The sequence below is a fragment of the Siphateles boraxobius genome, unplaced genomic scaffold, assembly GCF_051911475.1.
Source record: "Siphateles boraxobius isolate OS27281-9 unplaced genomic scaffold, OSU_SipBor_1 46, whole genome shotgun sequence".
NCBI lineage: Eukaryota > Metazoa > Chordata > Actinopteri > Cypriniformes > Leuciscidae > Siphateles > Siphateles boraxobius.
Genome location: NW_027509097.1, coordinates 3283581 through 3306253, shown reverse-complemented (window position 1 = coordinate 3306253; position 22673 = coordinate 3283581). Strand labels below are relative to the sequence as shown.

At 37.4% G+C, this 22673-nt stretch overlaps 1 protein-coding gene and 1 long non-coding RNA gene across 2 annotated transcripts in view; one reads left to right on the top strand and one right to left on the bottom strand.

The window, feature by feature from the left end:
* Positions 1-22673, top strand: part of cdh10b (cadherin 10, type 2b (T2-cadherin)) — a 56768-nt gene that overhangs the window by 11783 nt on the left and 22312 nt on the right. The window contains exons 3-4 of the mRNA XM_077200315.1: positions 16096-16390; positions 22021-22140. Of these exons, the coding sequence (XP_077056430.1) occupies positions 16096-16390; positions 22021-22140 (415 nt within the window). The remainder of the gene's footprint in view (positions 1-16095; positions 16391-22020; positions 22141-22673) is intronic.
* On the bottom strand, positions 12818-13914 carry LOC143710249 (uncharacterized). The gene is made up of 4 exons (XR_013194498.1): positions 13834-13914; positions 13397-13516; positions 13077-13224; positions 12818-12943 (listed from the first exon to the last, which is right to left on the bottom strand). It is a non-coding gene; the product is annotated as an uncharacterized LOC143710249 (long non-coding RNA).

Below are 22673 nucleotides of genomic sequence, written 5' to 3'. Positions count from 1 at the left end.
ACTATATTACAAATGTACCAATATCTGTGTAACTCCATAGTTTTTGTAGTAAAATACTATTAGTAATAGTAGTAATATTGATAATTCATTAATTATTCATATAAATACAACCTCAGTGACAGCATTAATAGTCAAAGCAAACATAATGAAAATGTAAACATTTCAATTGTTTTCAGTTATTTACATGTTGATGGCTTTTTGCACTAGTGCAATCCCGGTCTCATTATACGTCCACCAAGGACAGTTTTGTTGATTTTGCATACTTCAAATAATACTCTGAACACTCAGGGGTCGTCTAAAAAATGCAAACAATATTCAAAATACAAAAAATCTGCTATAAAGCACACTGAACGGGCTGGACAAAACCTGATACAGATCTTGCACTCCCCCCACCCCACCCCCCCCCACACACACACACACAATTTCTGTCACAGCAAAGTCAGGCCTCACAGGAACCTCCAGCTATCTTAGTAGTTGCAGTGCGTGTCCTTATCCACTCAAATGAACCAGCAGAGTCCGCAGCCAGCAGAGGAGATTAGAAGAGAGAGAGAGAGAGACAGCTTCGCTGAGTTTGGGTTCATACGCTTTTCAACTCCTGAGAGAGTCTGCATGCGTAAAACTCCACGAGTGACAGAAAAAAAAAGTGTAAAAACTACAGAGTGAACCGCATGGCCTTATGATTAACGCCTAACATTGAAATCACAAAAGGGGCGACCGGGGTGGGACGAGCAGCGAGAAGGAGATTGCACTGCAGTGTTTGTGTCGAGTTAGTCAACTTGAATGTGACTCGGTCCTACTCTGAGTGAGCTCAAGATATACACAAAGAAAGAAGGGGGGGTACATAATTATTCTATATCCGTTCTGGGCCCAGGCTCTCATTTTCACAATCTCCTCTCTGCAGTACTAAGCAAGTGTTCACCACCGACCTGACAAGAATTGTCAATGATTTCTCCCGTGCTCGACTGACAATCCCTCTGTGTGTGTGCAGGGGATTTAATTCCTAAAGCTGCTCCGAGTCAAAGGCTAATTTTGTGCTATGCGAATTAGCACAGGCAAATGAAAGCAAGGCCGGGATAAATCCACGCTGCCTTTACTTCATATTCAACTGTCAGCTCATTATAATCAAGAACATCCTTCAAAAAATAATGGAAAAAGCACACGTTCGCTTGGAATGCTGGCACGCTCCATGTGTTTCTCCATGTTGCCTCTTTGGGGACACGGTCGGATTTTTGACTGGCAGAGATTATTTAGGCAACCTCACGCCGGAGAAATATTCCTGCCAATAAACAAAGGGTATCTGTTCAGGATTGCCGGTGCCATAGAGAGCACAGTGTTGTGCCAAAAAGTCCTCCCAGAGCAAATGAGCAAGTGATCAGTATTCAGTGCCATGCGGCACTCTCCCTGTAGTGCATTTAAAATTAACAGAGGGATTGTGGTTAGGGTTGAATCAGGATCTATGAGGCCGAATAAAATCGCTCATATTTTTCACGAGTCACTGCGAAAGGCCGCCACATGGCCGACAGACACCTTATTCTGAAATATATTTTAATTTGTTCCCAGCAGCCCAGAGGTGCTTTGCCTCTTTCTTTTTTTTTTAGCTGTTTTTTTTTTTTTTTTTTTGCTGGCAGTAATTAGGACACCCCTAGTCTTCCAGTGTGCAGCCAAATGGAAAACATTGGCTACACTGTGGAAATGAAACATCTGGTGTATTGTGATATAGACCTGTTGGAAAATAAATAAATAAATGGGGTTTACAATCAATTAGGCAAGTTACTAAGGTGCCTGCAGCTATAGTAATCGTACATGTGCCGAGTGTTCATGATAGGCAATGCTTTTTGTCCAAAGCAGCGCAAACAACACACAGAGCAAACATAAACTTGTACTTTCAGGCTAAACTAAATGTTTGTGTGAAGCACCGTGTTAATTTAACTCTACACTGCAAAACTATTATATTTCAGTACACATATCTAAATATTCTTAAATCAGAATACATTAACCTACTTGAGAAGCAAAATACATGAGATATATAGTCTTGTTTTCTGAAAATAAATAAATAAGGTGTTTTAGCATAAAACAAAAATATATGGCAGTGGGGTACGAAAACTACTCTTGTTTTGTCCAAATATAAACAATTGTGAAGTTTCCCCCCAAGAAAAAACAACACCTCATTTCATAAGTCGGATTTCTAGCTGGCGTATTTTTTTTGCTGTGTAATCTACTGTTTGTTGATCTCAACCCGCTGCCCTCACAGGTCCATTAAGCATTTTACAGGTCTGCCTGAATTTGTTTGCACTTAGCAAGAAGAAACACGCACAGCCCTAGTGGCAACTTTTCAGAGTTTTCAAATGCGTTATATTTAGAATGAAGCATTTTGTGTTAACGACTTAAAAAGCACTGAGACTTGAAAATTACTGCTTGTAAACACCGTCAACGTTAATTCAGGCTCTTCATTCTCTGCGTAGAATATTTCCTGTTCTCTGACTGCTGAAATAATATGCAAAGGCTAAAGACTCACCAGCAGCACTTTATAGAACAAGACAGGTTGTTATGAGACGCATTATGCCTTTGCTAAAGCCGGGCCAAAAACATCTTTCATACATCGTCTTCATTCCTGCAGGGATTTTCAGGTTCGACCACAGTCCACCTCAAATTAATGACCTAATGAAGCCTGTTGTTGTCGTTCAAGCGTGTATTTACCTCAGAGATTAATGCAATGTTTTATGTACACCCTTTAAAGCGCGAGTAGACGCTCGCCTGACAAATACCAATTAGCCCTGAGAAGCTGGGGTTTGTATTGGCTTTATGCGGTTGTCTGCTTTCATTGCATGTCTTTGTCTCAGATGTCTTTTTATGGATTTCAAACTCACGTCTGTGTGGGCCATGGTAGCGCTGGAGGATTTCTTCACAATAAAGGACATAGAGAGACTAATTATGGTGCTGTCAAGGGATTTTATACATAGCAGAGATGAAAATGGAATCTACATCTTCATATCGGCTTCCTCTGGTTACAACTAGCATGAAAGTCCTTTTCCAGAAAAAAAACTCTTTGGAGGTACAACGCACTTTGTTCTGAAATTAATGAAAGACAATTAAAAGATGATTAACAAATAAGTGTCAGAGGTTTAGCATACATTGACATACAACTTATAGGGCTTCAGATGTTCATTTAAAAACATCAAGGTTGCACAAGGGTAGATTTCAGACTGTAGCTGATGTGATCTGTCATGCTTTTCTGTCTGGTTTAAATGTTAACTCTGCCCTAAACCGTGGCAAATGTTTGAGCATTGAGAGGACACGCTCATGTCTGAAACCTTGTAGTTCACTATCAACATTTACGAACAATGATTAGAAGTACAATATCTCCTTTAAGACTAGTGAGTTATTGGAAACTGTTATGTAATTCATCACTTTATACCTAAAATATAATGATTTTGAATCCCATGGTGAAAAAACTGAATCATTTTGATCATTTGTAGATCCTCATAACTGCTACATTAATTGCTAATTGCTACAGCAATTGCTACTTTGCCTCCGCTAGTCTGCTAACTAACATTACAGTATTGATGTTGTATTTACTGTAGCTTTTGTAAGTTCTTGCTTTTGTAAGACTGTTCACTGCCTCTTAGGAACATTATCCATGATTAATCTATGAACAAATTTTCTGACAAATATGATTAAATGGTGGATAACATTGTATCTACAAAAAATAAAAAAACCTCTGACATGTCCACTGAAATCTGTGCTTGCTCAGTCCGTGCTTGAAATCCATTCAGCACAATCCTCTTGTTCGTTAACATTGTCAGGGTCTGAATCGGGCTTCAAATGTTTTGAAATTGACGCCATTGTTAATGTTTACATCTGAGTAGAGTTTGCGATTATGAAGGGGTGTGACATTTCAGTGCTGCCAATCACAACACGGTGGGCTAGCTAATCAATTCTTATTTTGGAAGGGGGTTTCATGAAAAAAAAGTGTTCAACCAGACTGGGGAGAGATGAGCTGTAATAATGTTGAATATGTGAAAAATAACGTGTTTTTGGAACAATCAAGCATGAAAACATATTTGATAACACCCGAAAAACAAAATCAAGATTTGTAAAAGGGGATAATAGAAACCCTTTAATCACCTGTTGATTAATAATAATAAAAAAGCATATCCTCGTCACTTTTATAACATTTCAAATCCATCAGTTCTCGCCATCTCCAAAAAGCCAAGCCAAGCCAATGTTGATTCTTGTTTTAAAACAAGTTCTGTCGTGTTCTCCTTTTGCTAGCAGACTCCTCTGTTCAGCTTTCTTTTTTTTTTTAACGAATGATTTAGCTGCTCTGTGTCAACTTTTCTATCTCATTGTGACAACTATCCTATGCCACTCCCACACCATCAAAGTAGCCAGAGCAACTTGTCTCTTTTTATGGATATGATGAGACTCGCACGGGCGAGAGTGTATGCAATTTCCTATGAAAACCATCCCGTCAGGTCTAAATCATAAACACTTAAAACAGGCATACCATAGTGAATCAGGGTAAGACAAAAACACATTTTGGAAGAAGGATTGATGATGTATTGACTAATTATTACAATTTAGTTTACTTATTTTTTCAAAAACAATTGACATAGTGTACCTTTAAAAACAAACATTCTTCATATTTGACATTTCCACCGGAAAAAAAATTAATAAATGCATCTTGAGATGTCATATCTTCCCAAAAATTGGTTCAACCACCATTACACGTGGGTGTAGAGTCGCTGGCTGTAAATATGTTGAAAATAATTAGATCTTATCTCAAGTTATTTATATCTGCTTTGGCTTTCCTGCATGCTGTGTCCCTCACTCGCTCCGTCACTCAGGAGAATGTGGACCCATGAGATAGAGCGCACAAACATTTCATTAACCACATGCTAATGATCGCATGCTAATGTTTGCATAGATTACTGGCTTGGAGCTGAAAGCAGAGACATTCTCTCCCTTCGCTAACTGTGCCTGACAAATTCTGGATTTATTTATTTGGACTTTTCCGTAGTTCTTGTCGGTTACTGTAAACATTGAGGTTTGTCATTTTGTCGCAGAAGGTTGATTACAAAACTGGCTTCATGGAAATCAAGTACATGACACTTGTGAAAAGCATGCAAATGTTATATTCTTAAACATTTAAAATTGCATTGTGGTCTGTCTGTCTGTATTGATGGATTTCTTTTCTAGAGCTGGACTTACCAGCTCACTCAACCAAAGTGCACTACTATTTATATAAAAAAAGCCTTTTATTCCCTACACTGAGAAAGAAAAAAAATAAATACAGATGTATGATGTGTGCATATATCCACTGACCCACAAAACCCCTGGAGCGACAGAGTCTGCAGTGTCTGGTAGTCACAAATGAATGACAGCACACTGTGTTTACAAGATGGGGAAATTAGAAAGCATACGGTACTACATCTGCACTCATCTAACATACCAAGGCAGCATTTTATTTTAATTTCACTTTTAAAAATAAAGGTTCATCCATTAAAACTTCCCGCTGCACAAAAATGTTGTAGTGGAAAAAAGGTTATTCATACTACCTCCCCAAATAAACGATCTTGGGGGAACCACATATTGTTCTTTTAAAAATCATTTTTTGGTTCTTCTTGGCACCTTTATTTTTAAGAGTGCAGGCTAATGAATAAAAATCACAAATAAAAGTGTTTGTCAAATGTTCAATTGGGCTAATGATCTGATCTCATTGTTCGTTGTCTAAACGATTCTGAACATTGTATTTTCAATCATAATTTAATGTTAAATTGTCAATATTACAGTTTTTGCATCATGTAGAAGATTAAATAGTCTGCTATAGTTGTGGTTTCCAAATCAATACACACAGTATTGTATTTGTAGATTGTGTAGTAGTATACACTGCTGTTGCATTAAAAAAGCAAACGTTTGGGGGTCAGTAATATTTGTTAATGTTTTTGAAAAAAAGAATCTTATTCTCTCCAAAACCTGTACAAAATACAGTAAAACAGTAACATTGTAAACTATATGTGTACAATTTAAAAGAGCTGTTAGGAATAAATGTATTGATTCAGCCTTCAGTGTCACATGATCCCTCAGAAATCACACTAAAATGCTGATTTGGTGCTCAAGAAAAATATATTTTTTCAGGAATATTTGATGAGGCACATCATTTATTTGAAGTAGACACCTTTTGTAACGATGTAAAAATACTCACTGGCTCTTTTGATCAATTGAATGCATCCTTGCTTGATCACATATGTTTTGATTCTGAACCTCAAAGGCCAGAACACACGCAATGGATATGAACTATGAGATGTACTATGGTGAAGGTTTGCCTCATGAATATCAATCGTTTGCATGACTGGGCAGTCTAGAAAGGTTACCTAACAACGTCAGCATGGTCAAATTAATATTCATGAGATTTGCCATCGCCATGTCATAACAACCACAGATTGGACTGCAAATGTAATGTCCATTGAAGCATTTCAGTAGATTATGTATTTTAAAAAGAGAATATTTCATATTTGGTCTTTTCTTGCAATTTTCAGGCGTACAAACCTGCATATTGTTGATCTTGTAAAATGGGAACGTGTCTTAAATTGTCCACATTATTTGACTATAATTTAACAATAAGCATTGACATTAGTTTCTCTGAACTTTCTAACGCTGGAGCCATGTCTTTTCTAGGGAGAAAACAATCCATACATAATCCATTGTGCATATGCTAATATAGTGCATTTGTCAGGTGTCAAGTACATGCTCTTTACAAGATTTATTGGATTTCAGCTGAATACCACTTTAAAAAAAAAAGTATTAAACAAGCTTTTAATAGCACTACAACAGTGTGTGAAAAATGTGTTGTATCTACCATCTGGGTCTACACATGTTGACGCTGTCACATGTTGCCAAAACTGTAGTTTTATACATATTTCTGATATTTGAAGTGTCAACAAATTATTGTAATTTAAACTGTGGTTATGCTGTAAAAATATGGATAACTGATACGCTCCATAATGCCTGACGTCAACCTATCAGATGAATTTAGTGAGGGAGCGGTGTATGTATCTCTTCTCTCACTGTGTCAGCAGTGACAGCATAATCCCAGGAGAATCCAAACGATCAATAGAGTGTGAGCCAACTCTGAGACTGGAGTTTACAAAAGTAATCAAACTTGTGTTATGTGTGTCACTTTTAGACAGCCAATTCTGACATACTGTAAGCAAAAATCTTTCTGTAAACAGTAGCCTACAGATACACTTGCATAAGGTGAATAGATGTTTGGAATTAAATCCATGGCCATTTCTTATCCAGAAATCAATATATCATCTTGTAGCAATTTTCAGGGAAGAAGGAGGCGGGAACCGGCGAACAATCAAATAAACTTTATTTAAAATAAAACAAACAAACCAAAATACCGCCAGCAGCCCCTCGCGGACGACTGCTGGCTAAAATAAAACACAAATTCAAAAACTAAAACACAAACCTGTTCCTCTCTCGATCATCAACGTCGTCCGTCGCTCCTCCTTTATGCTTCCGCTCCTCCGTGAGAGATGCGAGACCGGTGTGCTTCACAGGTGTTGCTCATTAGAAATCGCACCACCGGCCTCGCGCCGTTCTCTCACGTCCCTCGGCCGTCCTGTTCGCCACACATCTAAAATGACAGTTTTATAAATGAAGTGTAATGTGGACTATTATAGTTTTTTTTGTGTTTCTTGTTGTGTTAAACTATCTTCATTAAACAGCACAACCATTTTTGGTCCCAAATCAGCATATTAGAATGATTTCTGAAGGATCATGTGACACCGAAGACTGAGTTAATGACTGCTGAAAGTTAAATTTTTCCATCACATGAATAAATTCCATTTTTGATATATATATTAAAATCTAAAAAGTTATTTCAAATTGTAATAATATTTCACAATATTACTGTTTGTATTGATTTTTGATCAAATAAATGCAGCTTTGTGGAACATTAGACTCCTCTTTCAAAAGCATTAAAACAAAATCTCAATCTAAAGGATTCGTTTACCAGGTCGAAAATGGGGCTGAAAATATGACAACCAAAAATGATGAAATAAATGACCCTCTCTGTTTCGTGTCTGTGTTATAATGAAATAAAATTAAATAAAAAAAGAAAAGAAAAAAAAAACAGTAGGCATACTGATATAAATTTGTATAATTGACTCATCAGCATGCTGATGTGAATTGAAAAGAACCAATCAGAAAGCCACTGGGGAGGCAATACAACTCCAAATGCAACATTTTAATGAAAAACCTTTTAGTTGAAAAGAAGAGAAAAAAATGGTTCATATTCCACCCACAACCCATATATATTTTTTATATAAGGGAGTCAACCCCCAATAAAGTAAAAAAAAAAGTAAAAAAAAAATGTGGTACTCAAATGACTCATTTGTTAATTTTCCATACAAATAAAATAAATGGGAAACTCAGCCTTCTATCTTAAAAAGGGCACAATGACACAAGGACAATAAATTAGAAAAAAATACTTGGTAAATAGATAAGTACAATCATTTTGTTGATGGACATGCACTTGTTAATGCTGATGGTGAGGAATTACAGTTTCGACATCTCATAATCTACCTTAAACTGAGTAGGGTATCACTGAGAAACGTCCTGCTCGAGTCGTCCTTCCGATGTAGGTTCGGGTTGAATGAATGACTAGTTCTTCCAATGTTTCATCATCGGGACTCGCGCTCGGATTGATATGGTAAAATCAACGTCATCGTTTGTTACTGTGTTTAGATTTCGATTTTGATTTCGACACACATGTTGTACGCGGTAGACCAATCACAACAGACTGAACTGTGTGGCCAATCAGAGCAGAGTAGCCTGGGCAAAGGAGGGATTTAGAAAGATTGATCAATCTGACGAGTCGTTTGAGGATCATTAAAAATGTGTTGATGTGCAAATGTTTTTTTATGAGAAAATTAAACAGTTTTTTGACCTTTGATGCATGTAAAGCTGTTGTAGGAGACTCCAAAACAACAGGAAACTTTAAAATAGCATAATAGGGGCACTTTAACTCACTGAAAATCTTGACATCTTCAATTTGCAAATGAATTTTCCTATTGAGTCACATTTCCTCATTGAATCAGTCAGTCCACAAACATAAAAGTTCACCAGAAGAGAAAAATATCAGTGAAATTCAGCAAAATGCAGTTTGTTATCCACACAAAGCTATCATATGACTTCTGAAGTCTTGGAACATATAGTGCACAAATCAAATGGACCACGGTTATGGTGCTTTATTGATATTTATAGGTAAATAAATGAAAGAAGACCAACATGTTCCTTCTCTTGAGGTCCAAAAAAAAAAGAGCATAAGGGTTGGTACTGACATGAGGGTGAGTATATTTGTAACGGCATTTGGTTCCATTTTACTTTGCAACTTCACCAGACTTAAAGCGGCACTATGCAGGATTTCTGTTTTTGTCAAACAGCGATCCCTAGAGTCGCTGTAGAGTACTTGTATTTAACGTTACTGTCGTAAATACAACTCATGCAGAGCGTATCTGCACTCACGGCCTCTGCACTTCATAATAATAGAGTAGCTTACCGCGTTAGGCTTACCTGAGCCTAAATGCCAGATGACACCAATAAAGTGTATCATGTACGTCGGATTATTTCGTAACAATGTCCGTTATGATGTTGTTAGACATGATTATTGCAATTTATCATAATAGTTTGCAAATTGCGCTCATTTACACTATTTACAATGTGTAGGCTTATTTATGTCCTGATAATTATGTGAAATATTGACAACTGCACTGTAAAAAGTAATAAGTTGACTTTACTAAGAAAAGCTGTGGAAACTGATTGCCTCAAAATTTTCAAGCAAATTAGTCATATTTTTTGACTTGATACTACTCTCTACTACTTTGTAGAGTTAACTTGTGTATTTGTAGAGGTTACCATAAAACTTGAGTACAGGTACCTTAATAAACTCAAGTTTAGGCAACTTACAAATTTAAGTTGAGATTTGTAAGCAGAACTTAAACAAAACAGTTATTTTAACAAGTCTGCTTGTTCATTTTACTAGAGGAATGTGTGGAAACTGATTGCCTTAAATTTCTCAAGCAAGTTGTACTCAATATTCTAAGTTGAGAATACCAAGAAAGACAACAGATTTGGCAAAACACTAGAATGTTTATTTGTTCAACAATATTAATTTTAAAACATTACTTGGCCCGCCAACAACATTTTAGAAATACAGCACATAATGCATTCAAGAAAAAACAAAAAAATAAATACAATAAAAAGATCAATGTTTCTTTGTTTTTAACATCTTTACAAAGTGGTTGAAAGCAGAGCGTGTAAGTCACAGAGTTTGGTACAGAATGGCTTGTGGCCAAGGGACAAAATCACTCTCCGTATGAAGTCGAATGTGCTCTTCAATGCTGCAGGATAATCTTAAGTTTAGAGCATAATTTAGTCCAAAGAGCAAACACATTGCTTGTGGAAGATTTTCAAGATCATCCACAACCACCGTACCTTCCAAAATGATTGCCGTTGTTGTGGCATCAAGATGCAGGGAGTAGGGTACGGCAGCGGTTGCAAAGTCCTCGGGAATCACTGTCAGAATACCTATTTCAATGTTGGACATATCTTCATTGTCATCATAGTCCTAAAAATGGGAATAGCATATAACAAAAATGAGGTCAAAGAAAGCCACAAAACATCTTTTAAAGGGATAGTTCACCCAAAAATGAAAATCTTGTCAAAATTTACTCACCCTCAAGTTGTTCTAAACCTGCATGAGTTTTTTTTTTTTTTTCATCTGTTGAACTGAAAAGAAGATATTTTGATGAATGATGGTAACCAGACAGTTAAGAGTAGCCATTGACTTCCATAGTAGGAAAACATACTATGGAAGTCAATGGCTACTCTCAACTGTTTGATTACCAACATTCTTCGAAATATCTTATTTTGTGTTCAACAGAAGAAAGAAATTCATACAGGTTTGGAACAACATAAGGCTGAGTAAATGACAGAATTTTTATTTATGGGTAAACTATCCCTTTAAGAGCACATACTCATTAAAATGTAAAACTAAATTAATAACACTGTATTATGTCTAAATGTAAAGGCGTTTTCAAATAGGACACAGCAGTGGATGCAGGGGGGAATACATACATCAAACCACTGCATGAAAAAACAAATAAAACTGAAGTCCAGTTATATAAATTAAAACTATCAAAAATCTATTGTCTTTCTTATAAATGTTTTTTTTTTTTCATTTCTTTACGTAATATAAAATGTATCTTCTTACAGTCTTTTTTCCTCTAAATTCTTAAAGGGGACATATCATGCTAAAACCACTTTTTTAGCCCTTAAATGCATTTTGTTGTATATTTGGAGTGTTTAAAAGTGCAGAAAAGTTGAAATTATTCTCTTCAGGTGTTTCGTTTATATCTTTATATTCTGTTTTGGTCTTATTGTTCACCCAGTTCAGATTTTTCTGTTTTCTATGACGTTTTCTGAACAATTACGTCACAGTATTTGCAGCGGAACTACCAAATAAGGACATTGACTACCGGCCCAACATTACGATCAATCCGCCATTATTATTCCTCGCTCCGATTTTGTAGTCCAAGCTCAATGATGCAGAAGTGTCGAGAGCTCAAGTCAAAATGTTCGGTTGTTGGATGTAGTGACCCACACGCTTCGTTACACCGTCTCCCAGCATCAGAACCTCTTCGAAGTGCCTGGTTGAGTTTTATTTACCAAGGAAATGTTCCCACATCTTTTGGTAAAGTCATTTTCGTGTGCGCGAAGCACTTCGACGATTCCGACTTCAACAACCTCGGCCAGTATAAAGAAGGGTTTGCCGATCGACTTCGTTTGAATGAGGGGTCAATTCCATCTATCTTTGGAGACGACGAACAGATCACTTCGGTAAGCTGTAAATATCTTTAATAAAAATAGTTTACTTTCTTAAAACACATGGTGGTCATGGTTTAGCAGTGCCTTCGTATTTCTTTGTTTTTGTTTTTTTGAAGTAACGTTACATGTCTGAAGTATTATTGTTCTTGAGTTTCATCAATGGTCATTTAGCTGCTGTGTTTTCTGATGCTTTTCTAAACGTATCATATTATCCATACAGATTTTTAATATAACTTATATTTTGTTTTGTGAGTGTTAAATTGTCGTTGTAAAACATACAGTATTGTAGCAGTGGGCATGGATGGCGAAGTTACTGTAAATATAGTTACATACCATTGAGATACATCCATATGCAGACGTTGTTCTTCAGGTTCGTCGTCTATTTGTTCAACTAGCTCCGGGTCCGGCTCTGGCTCGAACATGTAAGGCTTGATTGACAATTCTGTTGTTGATTCCGTTGTTGACATTTTGTGTGAATATAAATGTTCTGTGACGCTATAAGATCGTATATCACTAATTAAACTACAAAAATGGCCGAACGGGGTGGAGTTAAACCGACTGTCAACTCAGCACCCTGGAGAGCGGGCGGGGTGTGACACAGCTCCTTTGCATTTAAAGGGGCCGCTTCAAAACGAGTCACTCACAGAAGCACATCAGAAAAGGAGTAAAATAGGGGCCTGTGGAGCTATAATAATGAGGAATTCAGACCCAAGAATTGCAGTTTCGCTTTATATAGACCACAAATGTATGTTTTATATGTAAAAAGGAAAAATTTAAAAGCATGATATGTACCCTTTAATTTATCTTTCACTTTCTTTTCTCTAACCCTTACTTTGTATCAGTGTCCCGATGAGTGTTTTTCTTGCCTTCATAACTCTTCTTGCCAGATATCAAAACTGTTTGAAGAACAGTTTGCCTGTTAAATAAGAATCACATCAGAGAAGAAAATACTTACAAAACATGTCTTGTAAAAATCGGTGGGGTCCTCTCCGAGAAGGAGTGGTAGGCCATGATGAACGGCTGTTCGTTCCGCATTGATGTTGGATTTCTGCAAAGTTATAAAAATTGATATTGAATAGAGCTCATGACACTAGCACAACACAGAGCAAAAAACAACAGCAAAAGCTACATTTGTTTTTCCATCGAAACATAATACAATTGTGATATGTCAAGGAGCTTACGTCATTTTGAATCTGCTGCAGAATCTTCTTAAGTTTGGAGCCAATGTCTCCAGCTTTAGCCTTGAAGAATTTGATAAAACGTTGAGTGAATCTGTCCAGTTCTTGAATGAATTCAGTTTGCAGGTTTTGCCAGATATACAGCATGGATCTAAAAAAAAAAAGAAAAAAAGAAAGAAAAGTAGGACAAACTGATATTACAAACTGACTTTTTACTGAAGAAAGTAAGTCCTAGTAAGAATTAAACACCAAAAGTGGTTAATGATCAATTTGTTTTTTAAATGTTCAAGATTAAATTATATAGGAAACCAATAAAGACTCACCTGACTCTGTGTGAAGAGGGCTGGCCAAAATAAGATGATAACTGATTGTTAGTTACACTATCGTAATTAATGCATCATGTTATTCATTTCCATGTGAACGACACATGAGCCTCGAACTTTCTAGAAAGAATGAAAGAAACGTTATAACGTTAGGCCGCACAGAATTTTTACATACAATGATAAACCCATAACTTATAACCGATTAACACAGCTTATAAACTGTAGCTGCTACATAAAACAGTGTTCAATAAAAATCGATTTTTGCAATCTAGCTAGTAATTTGTTAAGCCATTTGTCTCAACTGGTCTCATTCGACATAAAACTACTTCAGTGTGCCTTTTCCTCTTACTGCACAATGAGCAAAATAAATTCTGTTTTTATAAGCAATACAATGACATTAAAGTTGAAAAATAGTTAAAGTGGCTAGCATAACTTACCTAGTTTTGCTGCCGCATCCCGAACACGAGATGAAGTTCTTCGTCGATGTCGTGTCGTCTTCTTCAACCGTCCCATTGCGTAAATGCGCAAATTGCGCATGCGCGAGACGAAAATGCATTTAAGAAATTAAAAGAGGAAGAGTTGTTTCGTCTATGCTGAAACTTAATAAACAACGAACAATAACTATATCAAGCTCTGTTAATAAAAATATAAAAGACTCTGAAGCAGCAGCAGCCGATGGGCTTGCAAATACTCTTTAATCTTCCCAGTTATTTTATAGTGTGAAGGAAAAAAAGATTCCGAACCTTTAATAAATAAATAAACACGCATGTGTGTGGTGTGTGCGCGCGTTAATTGTAGGGTATTTACTAAAAATGTTATTCATTTCATTATTATTATTATTATTATGCAAATTATGTGCTCCAGAAATTTGCAACAGTGTGAACATGCCTTTAGTACAATACACTTACCAATCTTAAGTACAATGTACTAGATTTGTTTAGTTTAACTATTGCATGCACCTAAAAGTTCACAGTACACAGTATAATCAAGTTAAATCAACTAATTTTCCAAAGTAAGTTAAATGCACTAGTTTTTCTTAAGTAGAATCAGCAATTACTTTTTACAGTGTGTTCTCATGATAATCGCAGGAATCAACTTTAACAGTGAAAGCCTGACTGAATGGGACTCTGGGCGAGACGACCACCATTCAAATCGAAAAGAGTTATATAACCATTCCAATAACTCCGAAGCTGTTCAGTTGAGCTAAAAAAAAAAACTGCATTGTGCTGTTTTAATGTAATGAACTGCTAAGGGAGGATTTAGCATGAAAAAATAAATAAATAAACGGTTACATTTTATTTTAAGGTGTCCTTGTTACAGTGTAATTATACAATACCAATTAACTACTTGAACGGGTTAGGACTAAGATTGCAGTTCAGTTTAGGGTTTTTGCAACTGGTTTTAGTAAAGTAAGTATATGTAACATGTGTAACAAGGACACTGTAAAATAAAGTGTTACTAGAATAACTAATGTATGCCTTATTGCAACTGCTGTTTGCAGTAAACATGAAGCAAAGTCACATTCACAAAGATTTTCCCCTTACAATTGCCTATGCCAGGACATAAAACTACTAAAGAAAAGATAGCCATTTCTCTGAGCAGCTTTCAAGTGTGCTGTTAATGCAATTGTGTGTGGAATGGATACCTAATTCAGTTTCAGGACGGAGAGGAACACTTGTTTCACAGTGAAGCAACCTCCAAATTGAGGTTTTAATTGTTGCGTGTCAAATTATCTACATCCTGATAACAGTGGTTAGAAAATACTCTAAAATCGTTTCCAATTATAGTGTACATTTAACTGTAAGTGGACATATTATGAAATTGTAGGGTGCAATGCTTAGAATGTCGCTCTTATAATGGAAGATGTTTTTTTCTTTATTTGCTGCTTCCAAAAACAAATGACTGTTTTTGCAGTCTCTTCCAGGTGTTGATTGATCATGTATTAAATATGAAACATTTTATGGCACCTATGCTGATTGGATATTTTGTCCAGGACTGTATGGCTGGCCTCTTCAGGTAAAATCCTAATCAGGAAAAAAGGGGAACTGCAATCAAATGGAGAGGGCTGCCAGGCTTCCTCTTGTTGCTAAGAGACAGGTGTAAAATGAAAGTTCTGCTCTGAAGGAGCGTTTTGTGTAATTGTGACTGTTCTGAACAAAAACAGGTCATATCTTTCCTCCACAGTGTGAAGGTACAGGAGTCTATTGACAGTTTTCTGAGATATGTGCCATATGCCGTCAAACGCAGAGCTTTCTATGCAGTAAGTTCTGCGCTCCTGCAGATAATGACTAGATCGCCATTCGCCGCTCTGTGTTAGCTATTGAAAAGGAAAAGAATTCTGAAACTATTACTGATACTGAAGTGAATTAAATAGTCCAAGTCAAAATTTTTGAGCTTTACCCACAAAGAAAATTAAACCGACCAGGGCCTTTGAGAAAATTCCCATTCACATATTCATGACTCATTTAAAAACATTGCTCAAGAAACACATTCTGACTTTGGCCAGAAACGGCTTTTAGAAAAAACGTTTAGAAAAACGTTTAATTTCTGTTTCCATTTGCACAAGGTTTATGGCCACCGCCTGAACATTTTGCCTTGACAGACTGATTATATTTGCAAACAATTTGCCAGTCGCACACTAAGAAAACAGTTAATTAGGGAACTGTTAATTCCAACAAAACTCTCTTTGCTCTTTTAAGCTTCACTCAGACATGGACACGGAAGATGGACATGTGAAGTATGTCCTAACCGGAGACGGGGCCGGAACTGTTTTCGAGATTGATGAGAACTCGGGTGATATCCATGCCACCAGGAGGCTTGACAGGGAAGAGAAAGCGTCGTACACCCTAAGCGCAAAAGCCGTCAACAAAACCTCTGGACAGGATCTGGAGAGGGCCTCGGAATTCATCATCAAAATCCATGACATCAATGACAACGAGCCAAAGTTTGCCAAGGACACCTACGTGGCCAGTGTATCTGAGATGTCGAATGTTGGTGAGTTGCTGGCTCAAGTTTTAAAGGGTTAGTTCACCCAAATATAAAAAATTATCCCATACATCAAAATTGTATAATTCATAATTTGGCTTCAGAAGGACTTTATTAACCCCATGGAGCCGTGTGAATTACTTTTATAAAGGATGGATGCGCTTTTTTGGACATCCAACAATCAGGTACTATTCACTCCCATTTTTAAAGCTTGAAGAGCCAGGATATTTTTATTTTACATAACTGATTGTGGTTGTTTAGCTGAGAGAAGACAGTCAGGCTTGAGGGTGAGTAAATTATGGGATAACTTTCATTTTTTGGGAGAACTAACCCTTTAACCCATAACATCTTGTAATGGGTTGTACACAATGCTCATATAGGGTTAATATTATTTTCGCATTTTTCTAAAGACATGTACAGCATTAACATAATAATAGCATCTACAATGTTTTTTTTTTTATTTATTTATTTTTTTTTTTTTTACTTTAGTAACATATTTACAGTCCCTCAGGTTGGGACTGGAATTGCAGTTATATACTTGGAATCCATTTATCAGTACATTGTGGAGATATGTTATTCAAAACTGTAACCAAATGGCAAATTTATTTATAAATGAAATCAGAAGCTGTCTATACAATGATGACGATACATGTCTAGACAAATGTAAATATAATCACACTTTAAATACAAAACTCACCAATACATCAAATGAGGACTATTATAAAAGCAGTGCTTTTATGCAGATTTTTACATCCAGGTGCAAGTGATTTTCTACATCATTAAAGGCAATCGTACACTTACTCGCACAAGAATCTTGTTTATGCCAAAGTGCTTCCACATAAATGTCCAATGCAAAAAATTATATGTGAACACTAAAAAAAACAACAACAAAAAAACAGGCTTTACAAAACGTTTCAGAATTCGAAATGATGATGTGTTGATGATTATCCAGACAAACTGGATATGTGCTTACAGAGCAGTCAAAACTGAATCCAAGTTTCTTTCAGCCACTTAATCAACGCTGATTTGAAACTATGACAAACATTCAACTTCACGTGATTTGAGGGGGGGGGGGGGGGGGGATAAAGATCTTACAATATCCCGTCTGAATTCATTCAATTATCAGTGATTTTAAACTCATTAAGAGCAGCAGAGAGAATCAAAGTAAATGACTGGGATGCTGCAAGCTGAAATCAATTACTCTTCACGAAGCAACAAATTAACCCGCAGGTTTATCTTGAATGAATCAAAACTCATTTGCAGTTCCGACAAAAACAAGGCAGCCGTTTTTGATTAAAGATTTTGTGCTATGATAAGATAATCATTGTGGATCTTAATCATTGTGACCCGGCAAATAAATAAAATATTAATCACTAGGAAATGAGGAAATTAAGCTTGAAGTGGTCCTGGTACCTGTTTGTGTTTGTCAATTCATAAAACACTGTTTGAGAACGCTTGACACAATGTCTTTGTCAAAGGTTACCAGAGAGGTATTAAATCAATGTCTGTGTCAAAGGTTACCAAACAGGTATTAAATATTTTACATTTTAGACACATTAATAACATAATTAGAGGAGAGTGGGGTAAAGTGTGTCAGTGGGTGAGATGTATTGCCCTCTAGAGCACAATCTTCATCATGCCACCATCTATTTAGGGTGCTTTCACACTGACAGTTTAGTTCGAAATGGGTCACGGTTTGCATAAAACATTTGCAATGTGAAAGCTGTCATGCAGACCCGGGAGCGCATCGGGGTACTGAAGCCGAGACTTAGGGGGCTTTTACACTGGGCTCGTTTGCTGCGGTCCGAGCCCGGGCGCGATTGTTCCCAGCGCCCCCCGCAGTGTTGGTCTGGTTTCACACTCAACTTGATTCTATCGAACTCTGGTGCATTTGCGTGCATCTTACGTCATTGCAAACGTGCACGGCGCATGATAGAAAACACGACGTGGGTCAATATATTGTGTTTTTTTTATTGATTTGGTGCTATTATTCATAGCTGAGTAAACAACACAGGTTAACTATGTGTGTGTTTCACATAATCTGTCTTTCCGCTGCTTGCAAATGGACTCTTTTGAGGAGACAGTGGATTTCCATTAATTTGTTGCCCTGATTGCACGCACTATGCGCGAATACACTGCAGACTCACTCTTGCTTGTATCGAGGGTAAATCTTCATCCCTTACGTGTGTATTATTTAACTAAATACATCATAATCGGCTAAAACGCATGCGCAGGATACTTTACTTCCTGAACAAGTGCGCATCCGAGTCCGTGTTGTTTTCACATACACGTGAATCGCAGCACGGTTCGGGAGCAACCGAACTCAGACCACCTCCTCCAGGCAGTCTCGAGTTCGATACCCCAGTGCGCACCTGGGTCCCATGACAGCGTTCACATTAGCGATTTTTCATGCGAACCATGCCCCGTTCCGAACTAAACTGCCAGTGTGAAAGTCCCCTAAGGCTGTGTAACGAGTGTAACAGTTGGTCCAATGTGGCTACAATGTAATATCATACAAGTATAAATTCCTTTTTAATCGATTATTAAGTTAAAGCAGCATAAAGCCAGCTTCAGGCGATATATTGACCCGCGCCTATCACCCGTTTTCTATCATGCATGATTTCTATATTCTTTCGGCATGTTTGAGATGGCGTAAGATAGACGCAAATGCACCAGGGTTCGACTGAATCAGGTTGAATGTGAAACAAGACCAACGCTGCAGGGGGCATTTGGACTCGAACCATAGCAAACATGCCCATCTGAAAGCCCCCTTAGAAATGGTCCATCTTATAAAGATGCTTGTGATTGTGTCCTGTGGTTTCAATCAATCAATCAATCAATCAATCAATCGACCAATCAATCGACCAATCAATCCCCACGATTCAACCCCTTGACATGACATTATTTTCCCAACTTTCTTTGAGAGATCATCATTCTGTGGCTTTATGTTGTAGATACTTTCTAATAATTGCTAATGATATATGAGAAATAGCATACAATTCGGAATATTAGTTATCATATTATTTATTCACATTTTGTTATAGACAACTTAAGAAAAGGTGTCACAGCTTACCCCAGACTAGAAAATGAGCTTGATTTTGAATCACCTGAACATCACCTGAAACCAAAGTTTCAAGGTTTATGGTAGTTATGGTAGATGCCATAACTACACAATCTGGACAAAAAACAAACACAAAACAAACATCTTTCTGCAGTGACCATTCAGAAGTAGCCGTGTAGTCTGATGAAATTTTAATGAAAAAGTTAGCGAGCAACATACTGTCACAAATCACAAAAATGTCATTATATTATAGAAGATGCTTCACCAGTACCCAATATTTTTTGAAGCATGAAATTGACTAATATTTTTCCCTGTCTGCTGCCTTTTAAGTCACAGCTCAGGATAGTCACTAGTGAAGGGTTTGGGACTGTATTCATTCTTGAAGTGCCATCAGCCAATCAACACTATTGTCACATCCTTGTCATGACATTTTCAATGCAACATAAAATAAAATGTGTTATTAAAGTGTATAGGTATTCAACTTTCTGTTAAGTTCTGAATGTCTCATCGGAGAGTATCTTAATGCAGCCGTGTTTGTTAAAAGATGGATCCCTGAGGCGTGAAACACTACCAGTCATCCTTTCAGACAAATGCAAGACCCACTCCAGGGACTCTCAGTTGGATTCTTGCATTACAGTGCCTGATCTCCTTTATGTCTCTGCCGTCGAGAGTCTCAAAGCACCTGTGTTTTACTAGCTGAGAACATGCAATGTTGTTTTATTCAGATGCTTCAGAACATGATACATGTCAGATTTGCTGTCACTACTGATATTTATTTCCCTCACACATTTAAAACCACGTCACGTTACAGCAGTTAAACTGTGGGCAGAGTTATTTATTCAACACAAATCTGGTAACAACTGTCTTGTAAATGGACCACAGTCTTTTTCCCCCCAAGGCTTTTGCACTTGAAACCGAAGCTCAACCTTTCTTTTTTCCGCTTCTCTTTCCGGCAGCCCTTTCATTTCTTTATTTCTCCGTGGGGTTGAAAGTTACATCATCCCCGGCACTCCGTAACGTAAATAGGACACCGTGCTCGTTTGACACTTTGCTTGAGCTCTTCCTTTCTCCCGCCTGTGTACCAATTCACTAGCGTCTCTGCTTGCCAAACCATGAGGTCACGGTGGCACTCGCGTTTAAGCCGAACAAACCGCCCATGTGTTGCGAACGTGCCTGCCGTTAATCAGATCTGGCCATCCATGAAGTCTGAGACTCCGTTTCCCTCCGTGTTATCGGAATGGGATTGGAGGGCAACAGATGTTTCCGCATTCATTAGTATTCTCCGAGCCGTTCAGAGAGCGAATGGCACTCGGCAGAGGTCTTGTTGATGCCAGGGACGCCGCTGATCCATGGCAGAAACAACATGTGCATTCGGTTTACATACAGAGGTGAGACTGAGAAGCCGGCAAGTCACCTCTAAAGTCTATTCAGAAGAAAGAACTGTAAGATGTCAGTAGTACACAAATGAGAAAGGCGAAACCTCATAGGAAACTACTCACAGGAAGCTGTGACTGTAATGGAAAGCGCGGCTGTTGGCCACTACGAATGAGGAGTGATTTTGCCCTTCATGTGGCAGGACAAAAGTTGTTGTCGTTATATATATATATATATAAATGCACTAACACAATCATTTCCCATATTACATAAAATAGATAAAACTGCAATATTGATCCCCATAATATTATTAAAAAAAATACTGTACATAATAAGAAAAGCAACTTTGAATTGATTCACAGAAATAAATCAAACTTACCAACACTAATGCCATTTTTTGTAACTGAAGTTTAAATCAGAGAAGCTACTCATACCTCTCTGTATAAATACTTTCATACTGGCGAAGAGTAAAATATTGCAAAATTACTTGTGATATATTGTGAATTGCCTACATAATCATTGTGAAAATGTATTTTACTGCCCTAATAGCACGCTATAGCCAAATTTAAGCAGCCAGATGGGTTTGAAATGAGTTTTTTTCCCATTACTATACACCATGGCCATGGTCAAATTTTTGAAAAGCTTTTCATATCAGAGACTATTTTTTCCCCCTCCCACATCTGTCCAAAGCCATATCAAGCTGAAACGAACCCCCTAAAATCATGTTACTTCTAGATTAATTGGTGTAATTATAATGTTTCTTTGAGCAGATTATTAGTCTGACGTTTGCCAGCAACATACAGCAGATTCCATCAGAGCGGACAATGAATGGGATGACCCAGTGAGAGCGGGCGAAAGAAAAACTACAATTAAAGATATGTCCATCTCACCGTGCAGCTGGAGTAATTATGAGACTAGGATTTAGATAAGAAATACACTGAGATAAAGAAGATGAAAGAACGAGTGATCATGCAGTCGCTTTGATCATTGCCTGCGCTGGGAGGGTGTGGGTCTCTTAATATAGGATATTAGCGAGTTTTACAACTTGGAATTTGTCGTTCATGGTGCACCTTTAGGATGCACTGCTTTCATCATGGTTGAGGTTTTAATACTGGATGTGGGGATCATGTTTTACACTCATGTTAGGGCCTCTTTGGAGCTGAAATACCTCGCTCTATAATTCTCTTTTGCCCTCTCTCTCAAGGTGCATTTGTAATGAGAGTTACAGCCACGGATGCAGATGATGAAGCATATGGAAACAGTGCCAAGCTGGTTTACAGCATACTGCAGGGTCAGCCATATTTCTCAGTTGAACCTGAAACGGGTAAGTTGAGCATGAAATAACAAGCATCATTTTAAATAATTAAAAGATGGGGTACAATACTTATAAGGTGATACATATTTTCTTACATGTTGTCGGTGAATCGCATAAAGCATGTCAAGAAAATGCCCAGGCCATATTTCACCCTAAATCAGAATATTTCTACAACTGTCACGATTACCAGTGAGAGTGCCCATCATTACCACTAGAGGGCACTCCACCCCGAACTTGCCATTCCCTAATGAAACTACATTTCCCATAAATCTCTGCCTGGACTCATCATCCCTGATTGCATCCACCTTTGTCTCATTATCTTGTTTAGCTCACCCCATATAAGCCTGGTTTTCTCATTCATTACCTGCAAAGTCTTATTTAGTGTTACACTACAATTCCGAGCGGTCTCCCTGGTTTCTGGATTACTCGCCTGTTCCGTGGATTACTCTTTTGCCCGTGTTCCCTGTCTTGTTGTGCTTGTTATTGTTTGGACTGATTACCCGGTGTTTATGACCTTTGCCCATTTTCTACTACGATTGTGG